General features: G+C 41.7%; 1 protein-coding gene across 4 annotated transcripts in view; it reads right to left on the minus strand.

Moving 5' to 3' along the window:
- Positions 1 to 3,092: 3,092 nt before the first annotated feature.
- FMN1 (formin 1) overlaps positions 3,093 to 20,834 on the minus strand; it is a 447,836-nt gene continuing 430,094 nt past the window's right edge. For all 4 annotated transcript variants that reach the window (XM_066341834.1, XM_066341832.1, XM_066341833.1 and 1 more), the window contains 2 exons: positions 15,129 to 15,213; positions 3,093 to 12,020 (listed from right to left, as the gene is read on the minus strand). In XM_066341834.1, coding sequence (XP_066197931.1) covers positions 11,976 to 12,020; positions 15,129 to 15,213 — 130 coding nt within the window. In that variant the 3' untranslated portion in view covers positions 3,093 to 11,975. The remainder of the gene's footprint in view (positions 12,021 to 15,128; positions 15,214 to 20,834) is intronic.

Below are 20,834 nucleotides of genomic sequence, written 5' to 3' on the forward strand. Positions count from 1 at the left end.
TCCAGAATGGGAAAAGGAATGGAATTGAAATAAATGATAGACAGGGACTTAAAGAGACATACATATATATATATATATATATACACATACACACATACATACAGATGGGTTAGGGAGGACGCCACAGCAAACAGTCTCTATGCTTCCTGAGCCTTAACGCGACTGCTCCCAAAAGTGCATCCATCTTTATTCATGGAAAAACGTGGTCCATTAGCAATTCAATCAAGTTTCCAAGGCAACTCAAAGACAACCCACACCATACCATTCAAATCCAACTTTACACTAATAAGAAATGAGCTTCCAGCCTCTTCCGGAAAACATGGGTGAGACAAATGAGAATCAGGTGTAGCTCTTTGTTAACTAGGCAGGTGAGGTGAGGGTTGGGCCCAGCATCTCTGTACAGATTGCAAAAATACCCTGTTTATTTATTCGGTCCCCAACAGTGAGGGGCCATTCTTGCTGTTTGTGTGCCTGAGAAGTGGTTTTCCCTTGTCTGTGTGGTTGTCCGCTGTTGTGATACTTTTTAAACAGAATAATAGTCCAACCCTTTCTGGCTCTGCAGTTTTTCTACCATCTGCCTGAATCCAATGTGGACCTGCCTGGCCTTGGCCACCAGCATTACATCTGGAGTAGTGGGCAGGGTTTGGAGCAGATTGGTATGGAGCCACTGACACTCTTGAGGGGTGGAATAGAGGAGTGGCTGTTCCCAGTGGCTCTCCTGGTGGGGACTGTGGGCTGGGTGTTTTTTACAATCTTGTGAGAAGAAACCGAGAGCTCTGTGCAAGAAGCTGAGCATGGTCGAAAGCTCCAGGATGAGCTGCATACTGAGCACCAACAATGATGTGAACTGGAGTGATCGCTGGAGAAGGAGGCTGACCGGGTCTGAGAGTTGCAGTGCGAGGTGCAGGCTGAGCACCAACAGTGCCTGGAACTGGAGCATTTTGTGGACAAAGAGTTATTGGTTCACGAGTTGCAGTTTCCCCTGGAAGCTGAACATTGGCAGTGACAGCTGTTGGAGAAACAACTGTGGGTTCAGAAGCTCAAGAGTCATCTTCAGGTTGAGAGCCAGCAGCCACAGGAGCTGAAGTGGGTGTGGAAGATGGAGCTGCATTCATGCCAGTCGAGGGGCTCTGAGTTGGCGGAATACGCATTTCCAACTCCTTCTCTTCTGAGGGGGAAGCTCAGGCTGAAACTGCTGTCCACAGACTCAGAGCCTGGCCTGTGGTCACCAAGAAGGTAAAGACCCAGCAGCTAAGAGTGCCTCAGGGGCAACCACAGCCTCCTCCCCAGGTAGTGGAGCACTCTGTAATCTGGTCCTACAACTGGGCACAGCTGATGGAGTTGAGGGTAAAATTCAGGCAGAAACCCACTGAGCTCCTAGCAGCCTGCTTGGTGTGGCTGCGGGACAGGGGGTGGATGGCATCATGGTCTCCAGAACAGAGATGGACCGTCAGGCTGTGAGGGGTGCTGCCTGCCTGCCCCCCGCCCCCCAACTAACAAGAGAAACGGGTCTGTGAAAGTTACCTGAACACAGATATGGGTAATTTGATTGTGGCTGGGCAGATAGAGCGAAATTAGATGGCAAGTCTAATAAAGTCTTGTTGGTGCTTTGGTGGCAGCTTGAGTCAGAACAGAGGTTCCAGCTACTGAAAAAGCGGGGGAAGCGGGTGGCCCAGCATCTGCCAGGAAAATGGCTGGCGTTCAGGCTACAGGATCCCCAAGACCGATTGTCCCAGTTTGAATAGGGGGAAGGGCAAGGGACCCGCCCAACAGAGATGGGCAGAGGCCAGAGGCCCCATGTGAAATTGGCAATCCACTGGTCCCCTTCTAATGTGCAGCAGGTGTTGGCATTAGAAAGTAATAGGTGCTTTTTTTTCACAGCAGCAGCTAAGAGAACTGTTAAGGCGACACAGGCCTTGAATGTGTTTGACCCCACCAGGCCCTGTGAGCTTGTTGAGGGGTTTGGATGGGACTTGTGGCAACAGACAGCACACTGTGGAAAGGTGCTGAGGTCCGTTAATACAGAGCTGTGTGCCTAGTTGCCTGTAATGGACCTTTATCTTGGTGATTTGCACAGACAGCTGGGCTGTTTATCATGAACTGACTCTTGGACTGCGACCAAAGGAGGAGCACTGGCTTTCTTGATGGATGGACATATTGCTTGTGAACAGTACTATTAGAGACCTGACTGGGGGGCCCTGCAGAGCCTGTGGAGACCCCCCTGCACTGGTTCTCATCCAGCTGTAGAGGTGCACCAAGGACACTCTACAGTTTCCATGGACACAGCTGTGGACTACACAGCTCCTCCCACCTACCGTGGGGTAGGAAGTTAGAGGTGGGCCTCCAGGTGACACCCTGGGCAAAGTGCTCAGGGAGACACTGTGAAGGGCACCTTTGTAATTATTGTATAACTTTTGTTGTTGCGGTAGTCTGTTTCCTGTCATGTAGGTTGTGAAGCGAGCAACCCTAAATGGGTAGAATGTGGGGCAGCTGTGTTAGGCTTGCTTGTGGGGTACCAGGAGTAAGCACTTTGCCTGCAAGCACTCACGTACGTGAGTGCGTGGCTGTGCCACATGTGTATGGCCTATATAAGGCTATGGGTGCTTGCATTTCAGAGAGATTGGGGATTACAGATGCATGGATTGCCTGCCTGCCCCTGTGAGGGGCCATTCTTGTTGTTGTGTGCCTGAGAGGCAGTTTGCCCTGCCTGTGTGCTTGCCCACTGTTGTGAGACCTTATTAAACAAAATGGCCCAACCCTTTCTGGCTCTGCAGGTTTTCTACTGTCTGCCCAAATGCAATGTGGATCTGCTTGGCCTTGGCCACCAGCATTACGAACACCTGCCTGGGTTTGTCTGTTTGGTGCTAGACTTGAATGCCTAGGTCGGAGGTTGGCCACTGTTGGTGGGATGGATGGGCAGAAAGATGGAAATCTGAATGGCAGACTGCTGAGACCCGGCTCTTTGAGCTCAGTGGTAATGCTGAGCTGGGGTAGTAATGAAAGTCAGAAGTGACCATTTTTTCTGTATTAGAGTACTGTGTGAATCCCTTCTAAAATGCCTCCTGAAGACAAATCCACACTGCACACCACAGACATGAAACCAAGATTTATTAAAATACCCTCAGCATATTTACACTTGGAAGCCATGAATGCAGTTCTCTGCAAATTCCAAAAAAATAGAGTTCTATTTCTTAAAACAAATTAACAGAGGTATCAATAGATTAGAATAAATATAATCTATCACAGAATTCTTTGAGTAGACAATCTACATTTTCTAACCAATATATACTATGTACAAAAATACACTTGATGTGGTAACCAAGTAGTGTCAAGGAGGAAAATATTTATATACACGCACACACATTTTCATTATGTACAATTAATATTGGTTCCTTAACCCTTTCTTTTTAAAAATAAATACTTCACTTGGTTGCAAATGACATTTGCAAGTACAACTAATGAGCATTTCCAGTGCTGATAAAATTAAATATGCAAACAAATTAGAAATATATATTTTTAAAAATTTAAAAGGAAAAAATACCTGAATCCAATTAGCTTATTACATTAAAAATATGCAAGACCATGTAATGTAAGGTTTCATGTCTTTAAAGTGCCTTCTCACTTCTCAAACCGCCTTCATTATTGCTTAAAATCCTTTAAGATTATATCTACACATTGGTCTAATATACATAATTAAAGAGAAAAGCCAACGTCTTTTTCCAGGTCAAATGAGTATTTGGGACATGCTTATACTTTCTTTTCATGCCTTTTCAAGAGTCTCAGAGTTACTGTCAATCTGAAAACAACCACAAGTTGTCAATGTTCTGCTCCACAGTCATGCAGATGTTTGAGTCCTGAGTAGCAGTAAGAATGGAGTGGCAATAAAAAGCCTATGATTCAAAATGTCTGTGCAGAATGTAAGTCAATTTGTCCAGCAGCACAGAAAAGTTATTTGAGCTTCAAAAATGTAGTCTTATACATCATGGCTGATCTGGACTGATTTATACTTTATCAAAAGAATATTCCTGGTTAGACAGTGTTAAAGTAAAATCTATGAGAAATCGAGAACGAGAACAACCTTCCCCTCAACTTCTTAAAATAAAGCAGAATAAAATGAAAAGGAAACATTACTTTCATCGCTCATATGGCTTTTTCCCTCTTTGTTTAAGTGATGAGGTGATGTTGACATTAACAAGAGGCAGTCACAGCAGTGTTTCTCCCTCGGTGACAGCAGAGCGCCCTGTCCCAAGGCCTGGGACATGGCACATAGAGTGTGAGAGGAGGGGGTGAGGGCTTAGGAAGATCTGGCTGGCTGTGGGGCAGAGGGGAAGAAAGAGCCAGGTCCTGGAGAAACTGAAAAGTGAGAAAGAAAAGTAGCTGCAGGGTGTGAAGGAAGGGGAGGCCAAAGCAGATGTCTTCAAAGGAGAAAACAGATGAAGCTTGATGCCAAGATGACTTTTGGACAGGCCTAGAGAAAAGAGGGAGGTCCTTGGACCGCCAACCCCATGGAAATGAACCTGAGATCGAATGGCATTATTTCAGCAAGCACAGGCCCGTGCCATTAGGGTACTTGCTTTACCAGCATGTTGTTAGGCACTGACCAATACGGGATACTGGGCACTACCCTTTGCCTAATAGAGATTCCTTGAGTTTTCATTGAAGGGCTGTGCACGATACAATCATGGCAAAAATCCCCAGCTCCCTGACAATGCTACGCATCAGCCAACAGTGTGCCTTGGCCTTGTTCAAAGTTTCCTTCTTCCCTGTCACCTCACAAGGCAGAATGCAGACACATAACTGCCTGGATCCAATGCATTTTAGGAAAGCAGTGTCCGAGGTCCAGGGCATTGCTAAGAAGAACTTGAGATAATTTACATTTCTGCTAGGCCTGATTCCTATTAGGATGCTGATTGATTTCACTTAGGTTCTGGGCATGCAGGCCAGCGCTGATTTTCTAGGCCAAAGCACGATTCCCTAAATCAAATTCCAGGGGCACGCTGCTTCCCACAGTAGTCTAGATTGAAGCAGAAAAAAAAAATTATAATGAATCAGCGATGTGTTTTGTCTGAAGAATCTTAAAATTTATTCCATTTCTAATTTTAAAAATTTCTCAGATTGCTTTTTTTTTTTTTAAAAAAAGAGCAGTCCTTTTTCTAAAATGTTTATATTCTTTGAGGTTACACATTCCACTAATAGAGTTGTATTATTTGTTTTGAGAAATTAAAGAATTGCAAAATTATAAAATTAATGACTTGGAATGGACCTAGTCCACCTGACCTAAAAATCCTGTGTATGTCACCCTGGGCAGACAGGAAACTTGTCAGTAGATTTCCCCCTTACTCATGGGTTTGTTTCCAAAGGAAATGGATGTGTTTGGGGGATTATGCAGAGGGTAATCTCAATGGGGCTGAGACCACCTTCTTTATGTTTTGGTAACCAGACGTGAAGAAATAAGATTACAGTAAGGGACAAATTGCCAAGAAGAAAGGAAAACAATATTAGCTATTTATAGTTTGCTCAAATTTATCTGAAATGTAAAGATTTTGAATCTCCTGTTAGTCTCTTATTGGAAAGAGCAGCGCAATTTTTGTATGCAATATACCCATTTTTATATGTCTCACAGAAACGAACCTGGGATTCAGGGTTCATCCCAAGAGTTCCCAGAGAGCTGCTCATTCCTGAACACATCTATCACCCATGCCAGGGGGAGGCAGACAGTCATTTCCTGTACACTAGTGGTCTACAGAACTGACTTTTCATTTTGGAAAGCTGACCAAATGAATAAATAAAAACACAGTTGTGCCATGAGACAAGAATGGAGGTCAGCTCTGAAAGAGAATAAAGGAAAGTAGGTATAACTTTGCCAAAGGTGTTGACAAACCACTGTGAACGCACACCTGAAACTCCTGATTTCTTACTTGTGCTGAATAGAAGGCACTGGCAGCTCACGCCGTGTATGGGGGGCAGGAACAGTTATTCTCTTCTTAAACATTTGTATAGTTTCAAAGGCAGAGAGCCGCTTGGTGTCTGCACAGGTAAAATTTAAGAAAATGCTCAGCCTACAAACAGTCTAGGTCTGGTCGAAGGATGTTTACTCCATGGAGAAGAATACCAAATTCTTTGGAGGTGAATTTCTACCGGAAACTATGAGCTCATTTGCATTTTGCTAGCCCAATGCTATCAAGTTTCTCCTATTTAAAAAAAATATAGCCCACAGAAGTTCTGAATCAGCTGTTAGAACAAGAGGCACACTGGAGATCCTTAGTATTAAACGAAAATTTAAAAAAAAAAAAGAAAATTATATAAACATAGATGGAATGTAGAAGAATGAATTAATGGCTTTAGCTACCACTTTCATATAAAAATTGAGATTATGTCAGTCTTCCCTGGATCAATCATAGAATGGAGAAGAAATTCATGAACAAGTATTTCATAGATGTAATATGCCATAAAGACTGAAGTTCATTTGAGCCATTGATTGAAGTGAATCATATCACAGAAGGGAAGGATGAGAAGGAAAAGGCCCTCTATGTTACTATCACCAGGGTCGTTGGGAGAGTGGTTGGGTATTCGGGCGAGTGAATCCAATAAGCTCCATTTGAAGACAACCAATCTGCTGAATGAGGCTTGATTTGCTTCCCTAATCTCTTTGTTGGTAGAAACTGCATGGGGATTTAAGAGACAGAGCGAGCTAGCTGCCATTTTTTATATCTTTTCGTTCCCAAGTAAGTTGTCAACCACATAAATATACTAAACTCCGAGTTTATATCACAGTGTTGATTAAGAGTTTTGGAACAAACAAGACTACTGAACTGGCTTCAAGTTGGGCACGTCAATCCTCTCTTGAATTCACTACTTCCCAGCAATGCATTGATCTAAGGAGGAGGGTTTGGTAGATTGCCCGCTGCTCGGGAGAGAAATGAAAAATTGTGAAACTAAAATTCAGTGCTTCTTACAAAGTGTCAACAACTGACGGGTGTGCAGAAATGACACAGAATGGGCCTCTCAGTCACATACAGCTCTGGGACGGAGCCTAGCTATGCCTGGATTCAATTGCTAACGAGAGTTACAAATACTGGTATGTGATTCTAAGGGAGCCAGATACACTGAGGTCTGTTTCTGAAGGTGATTTTCTTTCAGCGACTTCTGTCCCGATTACAGAGAAGGTTCCAAGCAGCTGGACTGTTTCTCTCTACAGCTGGAGGATGGAAATACATCCAATAAGTTACTGGCATTTTGGAGAGCCTGAAAACAATTCCTACTTTTCGAATACTAAATATGGTTAGCTTGGCCACACAGACCTGTTTCTCTTATGATACAGATTTCTCGATGGTGACAAAGTGCTGACATGAATGAAAGTTCATGTCTATTCAGTCCACTCTCTTCGGTGGTATAGTCCCTAAAGGTCCGACACCTAACACGTGAAATGTCATAGTCATGGTCTTCTGGATGATCCACACATTTATAAACTGCTCTTAAGAAAACCCAGAGTAAGGGAGTTGCGATGGTCTAGCACTTCTCCTATACAACATACCAGTTCTCCCAGAATGTGGCTTTTTCAAAAATAAACTCATTGGATTTCACAGTACGCCCATTTTTGTGTGTGTGACTTAGGAACTAATAAATTAATTTGTAGATAACCAAATCTGTTGATGCTTTTCATTTTCCCTTCCAGCCCTTGGTGTTTTTTGTTTGTTTGCTTTTTGTTTTTTTATTAGGACAGGCAGGCTCAAAGAAAAATGAAGCTCAAATCTAACAGATAGGTCTTCCCAGCAATTCCTGAAGACAACTTAAACTACTTTATAAGATTGTTATTTGATACCTGGTTTAGATATTTGAGGGAAAAAAGCAATTATTTTTTTGGACTTCTTCTCTCCCTTGACACAGAAAACCCCAAATTGGTTTTATTGTTGTTTGGGGGGGGGGGGGGAGTATGACAAAACAGACCAATTTAGGTTGTAACGGAGTGAAGAAGTTCCCTGCCAAAGCTGAATGAAGTCTGTCCCCGGGAAAGAGACTGTAGGTCTGCTTTGCTTGGTCCCCTCACACACTGACTAGCTGCTGTCTGCTGGGCTGCTGCAGGCAGAAATCTGCTCTGATGACACCAGGCAAGGGAGGAGGACAGATGGAAATGAAACACAACATTCAAAAGAAGCAATAATTAAAGTGAATACTCTCCCACTGTAGGCAGGACAATCTATGGAGAGATGTGCAAAAATATGCTTGTATCTCTTTTGCTACGTCCAATCCTGGTCCATGGAAGACCCACACTGATGGCCGTCTTTGTGGAGCTTTCCACCACCACCAAAGAATCTTATTCCTTCCTGCAGTTTCTCCAGTTGCTCCACCAGCAGCATGAGTTTTTCAATTGGGAAACGCCTTTCCTTCTGGTACCTATGGACAAAGGTGGTGCCTGACGAAGGCTCAGTAGGTGTGCAGTTTCTACTGTCCTTACTGGGGGAACAGGGGGTCAAGGACTAGCATCCAACCTGACATTCATTTCCTCAACCACATTGCTAATTTGTTTCGGCCACATTTCCAGATGTAATAGCCCCACTAGGCTGCCTTGTCCTACTTCTCAGATTTCAGAAATTCTTCCTCCCTAATTCCTAGGTAGTTGCTGCAAGCATTTGAGGAGACATGGATGTCAGCTCAAGTATTCACAACTGACGGACAGCAGGGCCATCAGCTGTGACGTCTGGGGATCCATCATCAGCTCCTGCTTGACCACACTTTTCCCTTTTTTCTGCTTCTGGTAAGCTGCTTCTTCTTGAGTTAAATGTCACACAGCACACTGCCTTCTAAGCTGATTTTTGACACCTCACAGGCCTGATTCTTTTTTTCCCATTTAGTTATTTATTACCTAAAGTGCTTATATCGTGCTCTAGTATATAAGATACACTTGTGTGGTTGAAGATGATGCCAGTTGCTCATGCAAGAATCTGAACTGCTATCCAATGTGCCTTCAGATTTAATAATCTTGGCTAGGAAGGGATAATGATTATGAGTTCAGGTTTCTCAAAGTCTGACTGGGAAGTCCAGTGTGAGACACCTGTTGTATTTAAACACAATCTCAACCTCATTTGAGAAGGAACATTTGAAGGGCCTCCAGTTTGTTTTAGATGCACCTTTACTGACTAGTGACTTAAGTTAGAAATGACGGTGGTGTCAACAGTGCAGAATGTGTGTGGACTGGGGAGGGGGCATCTGGATACATAATACAGAATACAAACAGGGTGAAAATAATGGACAGCCTGCCCTGGCATCTCAATATACCAACATACAACATTTGCCTAATCTTACAGAAATCACTCTCTCCCCAACACAAGCAGGCAGACCTTGCTCTTTAGAAATAGGTATTTTACTGCCAATTTATAGTCTGTCCATGAGGATGAAAACCACCTCGGGCTGCAGCTTTCTAACTCTCAGATGAAATGTTCCCACTTATTATTCTTCAGCATTGGTTCCTTGAGAGCATGTTCTTGCAGGGTTATGTGGCCAAAATGACAGTCCTGCTTACCTTCAGTGATTTTCTTATGAGCATAATACTTTATGACCCGAAGTAGATGACAATGACTTCCTGGAAGCCACCTGTGGCTGACTCTCATCAAGTCTATAAGGACCCACATGGATCCAAACTTATACTGGTCTTACTGAACTCAACGTTGGTCCCCAAGGCATGGGCAAAACAGGCACTTTTTTTTTTTCTTTTCTTTTTTTTTTTTGCACAATGATCCCATAAGGAATATCACAAAGCCCAGGATGGCTGTAAGTAGAATTTGTTTTAGACTGAAGAATTCCTTAGGTTTTCTTCACAATTAAGTGAAAAGGAAGAAAGAATATAAGAAAACAGTATATAAGCTTCTTGTTCTCAAGCAACTTCTTTCAGTCATGTCACTTTCTTAGCAGCTTTTCTATTTTGTCTCATCCTTCCATTTTGAATTAAAAAAAAAAGAAAAAGCAACCCAACTATGTTATCGTATTCCTTTCTTTTGAATTGTTAGAAAAGGTGGTTAGCACCTGTATGAATATGGCTTCAGAGACTTGGTTTGATCCTGACTGTGCATTCTTGATTCCCGAGATGGGTATTAAATTAAAATACAGTACTGCTTTAATTAGCTGGACCTATTATAGGTCCCTGAGGGGGGCCAATAACTGGCAGGCATGTCCTGGGTAGAAACTCAGGCGCCCGGCAAGTTGAGAGGTCCTGGGAAGGTCCTGGGACAAGGGTCAAGCCACACACAGCAGCTGCATCAGAAACGGTTTTAAGGTTGTTGCTCATGTCTAGACTGTCCTCCACCAATTAGAGGAGAAAGCTTTGACCTCTCTTCCTTCAAGGCCCAAACCTGATAGTCTTTGAACCTGTTATTGATTCATCCCAGTCCTCTTTTTCTCCGCTCACAAGGTAGATTCACCTCTCTCCGGAACTCAAGGGGCAATGGTCATATCAGCTCCCGGGCTCAGAAAAGCCGCACATGCATTAATATCTTGCTCCAAGTTTAAGATTAATATAATCACTGTCTTTGCATTGGGATGTAAAGAACTATTATGACCTTAATTTTTCAGACATCAAAGCCACCTGCTTCTCTCTACGTCATATGCCTGTCAGTCAAGGTTGTGATAGAATGCTGAGAGTAACATTTGCAGTCCCGTTTGGAAGCTGCCTCCTGGGGTCCGCGGGAAAGGTCCAGGCACACAGCCCCGGAACCGGACACAGAGTTAAGGTGCATGTCCACATGGCAATAACCATTCACAAATGTTCTGAACAGGGAAATGTACTCCGTTCTTGGGCCACTTGCCCAAGCAGGTGCTTTGACCCCACGTGTCTCCCTTTCAGGTATCACTGTTTCTTCCGGGACTTGGGCTGAAGAATCCATGCTGGTCCTGGAAACTACAATTAATTGATATAAAAACAGAGAAATGGGTCTTGCTCAATGGCTGATGTCATCTTCCTGTACCATAATCTGTTCTCCAGGATGAAGTTTATGGTTATTTAACCCCTTCTCCACCCACATATAATTAATTCCATTTACTTTTTTTTTTTTTTTAATTTTTCTGAAGTGAGAAGTGGGGTGAGGAGGCAGACAGTCAGGCTCCCGCATGCTCCTGACCAGGATCCACCTGGCATGCCCACCAGGGGGTGATACTTGGCCCCTCTGGGGTGTTGCTCTACTGCAATCCGAGCCATTCTAGCACCTGAGGTGGAGGCCATGGAACCATCCTCAGTGCCCAGGCCAACTTTGCTCCCATGGAGCCTTGGCTGTGGGAGGGGAAGAGAAAGATAGAGAGGAAAGACAGAGGAAGGGTGGAGAAGCAGATGAACGCATCTCCTGAGTGCCCTGACTGGGAATCGAACCCGGGACTTCCACATGCTGGGCAAATGATCTACCACTGAGCCAATCGGCCAGGGCTACTCTCCTTTTTTATAACACGAACAGCAACAAGAACAGCAACATAACCATTTCCCCTGAAAAATACAGTCTTGGACCTCTTTAAAATGAGTTTTGGTAAATTTCAATATTTTTGGCGAGAAAGACACTTCAGGATCTTGATGCAATGGGATCAAAGTTAAGATCAATACTCTCTCAAGGCAACTGTCACCAAAGAGCTTCTCTCTCTCTGTCACAAGTTTACATTTATTGAGTGGGTTAGAAAGCCTGAAATCTGTTTTTTAAAAAGAATTTGGAAAGCCTTGGTACTTCTTCCAGTCCTATAACTAAGAGGACTTTGGACCTTTATAAGAAACAATGATCAAATACTGTATTGTTCCCTTCAGCAGCTTCTCACTGTGTCTGCGGCGTAACCAGGGACTTCTATGAGAAGGCAGGGGTTCTCACTGCCAATGGTCTCACAAAGACATGATGAGCAAAAGGAACACTTAGTCACATATCTTTTAAGAACTTCCTGTTGCACTGGTGTTGCCAAGGAGAAGCAAGGTACTCAGTCTTGTGGTCATGGTTTTCACGTGTCTCTTCTTAGTTAGTGGTCACACTGGCTTCCTTCTGACGCAGTCTTTCTTTCTGTTATTTAAGAAGAAAATGAGTTTATCATCACTCCTTTTTCTAATTCTTCATCTTCCTCAAATTTTGATGAGTTTCTCAGACTTTGGTCTAGAATTCTAGAGTTGTACCTCATGCCTGAGAAATAAGAGTATCTCTATCCTTCTTTCCTGAACCCTCAGTTACCTGCTTCTTCCAAACTATCACCTTTACTTTCCAAGAAACAAAATTAGTAATCAGTTAGTAAACCAGGTATATCCATCTGAAACACTGGCCTCTACCATTCCAGGCTGCTGCTGTGTGGTAGAAGTTCTAACTTTGTAGTGTTACTCAAAGACTCCTCCTAACCCTAAACTTGGCCCACTAATGGAATTTAAGAATGCTAAGAAATAGATTCTAGGGAGTCTAGAAATGAAGTCTGCCTGGAAGAGGACCAGACTAGTCTGGGCAGCATGGCAGGAGCTCCTGCTCCGCCTCAGACGTTCTGCTCTGCTTCCGTTGAACTTCCTTCCTTCCCTTCCTCCTTCCCTCCCTTCCTCCCTCCCTCCCTTCCTCCCTCCCCCTCTTCCTCCCTCCCTCCCTCCCTTTCTTTCCTCCCTCCTTCCCCTTCCTTCCTTCTTTCCTCCCTCCCTTTCCTTTCTTTTCCTTCCTTCCTTCCTTCTTTCCTTCCTCCCTCCTTTTCCTTTCTTTTCCTTTCCCCCTTCCTTTCCCTTCCTTTCCTTTCCCTTCCTTCCCCTCCCTCCCTCCATCCTTCCTTCCCTCATTCTTTCCTTTCTTTTCCTTTTCCTTCCTTCCCTCCTTCCTTCCTCCCTCCCTCCCTTTTCCTTTTCCCCTTTCCTTCCTTCCTTCCTTCCTTCCTTCCTTCCTTCCTTCCTTCCTTCCTTCCTTCCTTCCCCCTCTCCCTCCCTCCCTTCTTCCCTCCCTCCCTCCCTCCTTCCCTCGCTTCCAGGGGTAACCTTCTCCTAGGGAAGAACATGGACATCTCTGGCTGGATGTAAAAATAAACAAGAGCACACAAAACAGAAACACAGACCTTCACTGTTTTGAGGACTCTAGAGAAGTAAATATAAAAATAGTGATGAGTGTGCTCTTAGGGGTGGGAAAATAGAAGGCTAAAACAGAAATGGGTGAATTATACTCCTTTGGAAAGAGCAGATGCAGAGAGAAGTCCTTTGAGAAGGGACCCTCAGCTGCTTGTGATCCGTGAGATGCGACCTTACAGTGAATGACTGTGTTGGCCTAGATGTAAATGTAAGCTGATGATTTTAAGCACCCATTTCAAGGTTGGACCCCATCCCCAAATTGAGAAACCAAAACAGGAATTGGTTTACAAACCCTTCCCTAATTTCTACCAAAATAAACAACAAACAAACAACCCTAACAAGTTGAAGGTCACAATTGGGAGCTTGCTCATAGTGAAAGTCACCTATAAAAGAATAGCCCTTTTTCCATCTGTCTATAGCAGTGATTTTCGACCTTTTCAATCTCATGGCACACCTAAACTAATTACAATTCTGTAGCACACAGAAAATATATTGTATTTTTTGCCAGTTTGACAAAAAAATAGGTATAATTTTGATTCATTCACACCGGACTGCTATTGTTGTGTTGGTTGTTGTCATTTTTTAAAATTTGACAATCTAAGGGAAAAGAGATCAGTTCCCGACTAGTCAGGTATTGCATGTTTTTAATATTCTTGCAGTACACAGGTTGAAAATTGCTGGTCTACAGAGCTCAGTCCATTCTTTTTGTTCCTAGAAATAAGGTTTGGCTGTGAAAGTTAGGGGAGGGGCCCGAAGGAGGGGCCTGGGGAAAAGAGTCGAGGCTGATGAAGAAGGAAGACAAAAACCAAGGCTGAGGCCACTGCCACCGGAAATCACACAAACGAGTGTAACGAAGACCGTGTCAGTGGGCACAGAGGGTGCATCTACTCGGAGAGGGCTTTGTGCCCTGAGCACTGCTTTTCCTGACCGAGCTGGCTGGCCCTGACCTCTTCATTTCTCTCTCATCCACCTCACTCGTCATTCATTTAGGTGCTGATGGGGTTGTTGTGAGAGACACCACAGTCAATCAATGGAAATAATCTCACTTTATCACTTATGTTCCACTTCGATTGTCAAGGGCTTTGAAGCAGCTGGAAAAAGTTCTTGTGACACAGAAGGGTGGCCGTAAGTAGCTGCAGGAGGTCAGGGCACAGGGAAGGAAGGTCTGCAGGTCGGCATGAGGAAACTGCACCCCCACGTGCCCTCTCTGTTCCCCACTGCAGTGTCACCATGCCGCCGAAACCGGCAGTAACAAGGGCAAGGACTACCATTTATTGAGCTCTCATTATGTGCTGGGCACTTTACATGTCTCTTCTCAGCTGCCTCAACATAACCCTGAAGCAAAGGTAATATTATTTCCCTCTTTTCACAAAAGAGGGAGAAGCAAAATAACTTCACTAAGTAGCTGGGATTTGAACCCCTACAGCTTGGGTTAGTAAACACTTAGCTATTCTGACTCTCGCCTGTAACAAACGGGAGGAGACTCATTGTGATCCACCCTGAAAACATGTCTGTAGAGGACAACTCCCCCCCATGGATGCGAGCCTGGCCAGACGGCTAGTTTCTAGGACAGGGAGAGACGCTAGGGACCCAGAGGGTGGTCCTGGTTTTTGTTATCCATTTGTGAAGTGATACTAGGTAGGTAGGCTGTACCTTTCTGCATCTCAGTTTTCCCAAGTATCGAACGAGGATATGCCCTGCTCATTTCTTTAACAGGGAAAAGAAATTGATGAGGGCAAAATGCTTAAACATGTCAGGAGAAAGATGTTTTGGGATAAGGGGGATCAGGGCATGGAAGGGGGTATGCGGAAAGGTGTTAAATGGCAAGTGACTTAATTTTGTTTATCGGGAAATGAACTTTGTTGAGCTTTGTGGGCAAACACATGAGGCTGTGTTTTGTTCCTCACTCCTATCTCCCTCATTCTCTCTCTCTCTTTTTTTACTATATGCTACTCTGGGAGGGGAACTGAGAATATGGGTCCTGCCTGCCATTCCTGAGCTTTATCCTTTAAATTCAGACATACTCCTGGGTGCACTTGAGCTACAGTAACAACTCTTGAAGTTATGTGGAAACAACGCATCTCACCAGACTGGCCGTGGGGTTGATCTTCTTTGTCTCCACCTTCTTCTCTGATGTCAGCTTGCTGACTGATTCCTGAGCCATTTTCAATCTGAAATTAAAACGGCATGGGGGAAGGGAGAGGAGGAAGAGGAGGGAGGTGAAAAAGAAAAGAAGAAAAAGGTCAGGCTAAACAGAAATCCACATGATGTTGAGTTAACGGTTTGGAAATACAGGAATGGTTTCAATGCTCTTCATTATTCAGTCCAAACTCTCGGGCTGTGAAGGTCTACCTGCTGAGTCATGAAAAGCGAATTACCCTCACTGGCTGAGAGGCCCCCCTGGGTGATTTTGGAAAGTCTGCTTTTGTAACCAGTGCCGGAGCTTCTAATCTACAGAAAACTAGATGCAGTCACTTTATTCTCTATGCATACATATTTCAAGGCTATCTGACTTGTGATCCATCCACTCAGCAGACAATATGGACACAATTTTGAAAACTGGAGTTTTCAGGAAACAAGGAAACTACAAACATTAAAATTCACCCATGCACATCAAGAAAGTAAAAAACCACACAAAGAATGGGAGAAAATATCAGTAAATCATATATCTGACAAAGGACTTGTATTCAGAATACATGAAGAACTCTTACAACTCAAAAGAACAAATTACCAGGCAAAGGATTTGAATAGACATTTTTTTTCAAAGAAGACATACAAATGTCCAATAAACACAAGAAAAAAGGCTCCACATCATTAGTCATCAGGGAAATACAAATAAAAGCCACAAGATAGATACCTTTCTACATTCACCAGGATGGATAGAATAAAAAAGAAAGACAATAACAAGTGTTGGAGGCGAGGACTTGGAGAAATTGGAACCCTTGCCCAATGCTCGTGGGAGGGTAGAAGGGTGTAGTCACCTTTACAGTTTCTCAAAATATTAAATATAGCAACCATATGACTCTGCAATTCCACTGCTAGGTATACATGTATAGGCAAGAAAATAAAAATATATATACAAAAAAATAAAAACTATATCCATACAAAAATTTGCATATGAATATTTATAGCAGCATTAATCATAATAGCCAAGAGAAACAATGCAAATTTCCATCAGCTGAAAGATGGATAGACAAAAGGTGGTATATCTACAGACCACAGAAAGGAATGAAATGCTGAGACATGCTAGGAAGTGGATGAACCTCAAGGTAAGGGGAAAACACCTGTTATAGAAATCTATGCATTATATGATTCCATGTATATGGAATGCCCAGACTAGGCAAATCCAGAGACAGAAAGTGGGTTAGCAATGCCAGAGGCTGGGGACAGGGGTGAATGGGGAGTCAGACAATATCAACTGTTACTGAGGATGCGAGGAAATGGGAACTGACAAACTGCACTAGGGACTGTCAGTTGTATTGTTTGCTTTGGAAAAGTCAAGTAAAACCTCACACATACATACCTTATGAGCCATCAATTTCTCTTCTAGGGAGATACCCAAAAGAAACTTATACACAGACACAGGGCTTTCACTGTGGCGATATGTGCAATAATAAAAAATTGGAAACCTAATGGTTAGGTTCAACGGGAAATACAAAGATGGCAACAGGAAATAACAGTTAATATTTATTGGGCGCTTGACTACTCCATGCCAGGTTCTACCTGCTTTCTTTAAACTATACTGTTTATTTCTCATGACAACCTTGTGAGATAGGAAATTTCACTATTCCTATTTTACAGGTCTTAAACCCATGCAATGCTGCTTTTTTTAGTATATTCTAATGGAATATGGAATAGCCGTGAACTAGAACTATTTTTATTGGCTTGAGTGTCTTATCAATAATTACATGGGAGAAATGTGTTCAGGTCCTCAGCTACTATGGAAAACAGTATGGAGGTTACTCAAAAAATTAAGGAAAAAGTTACTATATTATCCGGCAACATGTGTTTCTACCTGAAACATTTGACATCAGTTATTTGCAAAGATATGTGCACTGCCATGTTCACTGCAGCATTATTCGGGGTGGTCAAGACATGGAAACGACCAGACTGTCCTTCAATAGAGGACTGGATAAAGAAGGCGTGGTACATGCAGGGGTTGGCAAAAGCAGGTTTACAGTTGTGAGTTCACAAAACAGAGTTAATTCTTATATTATTATTTACTTATTATTGTATTATTTGTATTATGTCTTCTTATTATTTCGTATCCTCACTTATGATTTATCTTTTAGGTAACGATGGCTGGTAGTTTGACCTACTTTTGCCCACCCTTCTATATATAATGCAGTACTTCTCAGCCATAAGGAAACATAAAATACTGCCATTTACAACAATATGGGTGAATCTTAAGATCATGCTAAGCCAAATAAGTCAGACAGAAAAAGTTAAAAATCATGATTTCACTCATGTGTGGGTTATATAGCTGAAAGCAACAAAAAAAAATAAAAACAAACAGAAACTCATAGACACAGACAACAGTATGGTAGTTACTAGAGGGAAGGAGGAAGGAACGTAGCAATGGGTAAAGGGGGTCAGTATATAATAACAGAAGAAGATTTTACTTTCAGTAGTGAGCACACAATGCAATCTACAGGTGGGATCATAGAATTGTAACCTGAAACCTATATAATCGTATTAACCAATGTCACCCTAATAAATGCATGTAGCATGATAGTTAAGTGCTCTGGCTCCAGAGCATGGCTATGGGTTTAATTCTGAGCTCCATCACTTACTAGCTGTTTCCCTCATGGCAAGAGACCTCTTTGTGTACCTGGATTTCCTAAATAAAGGATGACAACAGTGCCTGCTACATACAGGCATTGAGAAGATGGATATAGTACAGCTCCAGGCACAGTGTAATCACTGAGTACATGTTCCCTACTAATGTACTGTGCATGCGATATGTTACAATGTGTATATATATATATGTAAATGGTGCCCACAAAGCAGTATTGTTCACAGGTGCCTGCATGTGTTGTAAACATACATATTAATATCTCTCTATATTTATACACTGACTGAAAAGGAATACATTAGTTTCATGATAGAGATTATTACTAGAAAGATGGAAGAAGAGAATGGTTTTGGGAGGTAGCATGTGGAATAATACAATTAAGTTTTTATCTATAATGACTCATTTTTTAATTAAAAACTCTGAAAGAATACTTGGTAAATGTGAAGAGATAACTGCAGATGGTGGGAATATGGGTGTTATGTCACTGATGATAAAGTCATTCTTTGTATGTTTATTTAAAATTTTTCTTTGAAAATATTTTTAAAATACTAAAGATCAAAAATTTTACCAACTCACAGACTCTTTAAAAAATGAACATGCTGATGAAAAGCAGGGCCCACAACGGAGATTGCTCTACCCAGCAAGGCTGTCATTTAGAATTGAAGGACAGATAAAGAGCTTCCCAGACAAGAAAAAGCTAAAGGAGTTCATCACCACCAAACCAGTATTAAAAGAAATGTTAAAGGGACTTCTCTAAGAAGAAAAAAAAATTAAAAATATAAATAAGAAAGTACTGTACAGGAAAAATTTCTTACTGACAAAGGCAAACATCATAAAAGCAATGGATCATTCAACACTAAAGCTAGTACATGGGTTAAAAGACAAAAGTAGAAAGATCACGTGTAATTACAATAGCAAATTAAGGGATACACCCAAACACAAATGAAGTAAAATATAAGGACAAATAACATAAATGTGGGAGGGGGTGAGTAAAAATGATATCGATTCTTATATTATTATTTACTTATTATTGTATTATTTATATTATGTCTTCTTATTATTTCGTATCCTCACTTATGATTTATCTTTTAGGTAATGATGGCTGGTAGTTTGACCTACTTTTGCCCACCCTTCTATATATAATGCAGTACTGCCCAGCCATAAGGAAACATAAAATACTGCCATTTACAACAATATGGGTGAATCTTAAGATCATGCTAAGCCAAATAAGTCAGACAGAAAAAGTTAAAAATCATGATTTCACTCATATGTGGGTTATAAAGCTGAAAGCAACAAAAAAAATAAGAAAAACAAACAAACAGAAACTCATAGACACAGACAACAGTATGGTAGTTACTAGAGGGAAGGAGGAAGGAACGTAGCAATGGGTAAAGGGGGTCAGTATATAATAACAGAGGAAGATTTTACTTTCAGTAGTGAGCACACAATGCAATCTACAGGTGGGATCATAGAATTGTAACCTAAAACCTATATAGGACTTAAGTGACCATCAATCTAAAATAGGCTATGGCTATAAACATACCATATTTCCCCATGTATAAGATGCACCTTTTTCTGAAAAATTTGGGGTCTAAAAACTGGGTGTGTCTTGTACAGTGGTTGTAGATTTTTTACGTGCATTTCCCACTTTTTTGTGTTTGTTTTTGTGCTCATTGTTAAAGACATTGATTCGTCATCAGACACAGATGAGGACAAGCTAATGGATGGGAGTTTTGACAGTGATGAGGAGTTGTATGAATTTTATGATGAATAAAACTTGAGATCAGTAACTTTATGTAATACATTTTTTTCAAAGTTTGGACCCTAAAATTAAGGTGCATCTTATACATGAGGAAATATGGTAGCTTGGTATATGTGAAGCATATGGTAACCACTAACCAAAAATCTATAAGAAATATACAAAAGATGAGAAGAAATCCAAGCACAACACTGCAGAAAGTCTTCATACAAGAGAAGAGAGAAAGAAATAGAAACAGAAGTACAAAACAATCAGAAAACAATGAATAAAATGGCAACAACTACATCCCTATCAATAATCATTTTAAATATAAACAGATTAAATGCTTCAATCAAAAGATGAATGGAGGCCCTGGCTGGTTAGTTCAGTTGGTTATAGCACCATCTTGAAACATCAATGTTGCAGATTCAATCCCTGGTTGGGGTATATAGGAAGCGGCCAACGACTGCACAACTAAGTGGAACAGCAAATGAAAGCTTCTTTCCTTCTCTCTCTCTCTTTTTTACTCTTCCTGTCTCTGTCTCTCTAAAACTCAATCACTAAAAAAAGGATGAATGGATAAAGAAGAGGTGATACACACATACAGACACACACACACACACTGGAATATTACTCAGCCATATAAAAGAACAAAAATCTCACCATTTGCGACAACATGGATGGACTTGAGAGGGTATTATGTTAAATAAGTCAGACAGAAAGACAAATGCCATATGATTTCACTTATTGTGGGATCTAAAAAACAAAATAAATGAACAAACAAAATAGAAACAAATTCACAGATATAGAGAACAAACTGCTGGTGGCCCGATGGGAGGTGTTTAGGGATTAGCTGGGTAAAAAATGGTAAAGGAATTAAGATGTACAAATGGCAGTTATAAAAGCAGTCATGGACTGTAAAGCATAGCATAGGGAACATAATGAATAATATTGCAATAACTATGTATGGAGTCAGGTAGGTGCAAGACTTATGCAGGACCACTTTGTAAGTCATATAGATGTCTATTCACTATGCTGTACACCTGACATATCCAGGTGTCAATACTGAATGTCACTGTAATTTAAAAAATATATTTTAAAAGATAAATCCATATTTTTTCTTCAGGACCTCAAATAAAAATCTCTTGTTCAACATTAATCACGTACTTGCTTAATATTGAAGAAGTGGCTGAGCGTCTTAGCTCTTTACTTAGCTAGTTTTACCCAATTTACTTAAAACATACATTTAGTAATCTAAT

This window comes from Saccopteryx leptura, chromosome 6, assembly GCF_036850995.1.
Source record: "Saccopteryx leptura isolate mSacLep1 chromosome 6, mSacLep1_pri_phased_curated, whole genome shotgun sequence".
NCBI lineage: Eukaryota > Metazoa > Chordata > Mammalia > Chiroptera > Emballonuridae > Saccopteryx > Saccopteryx leptura.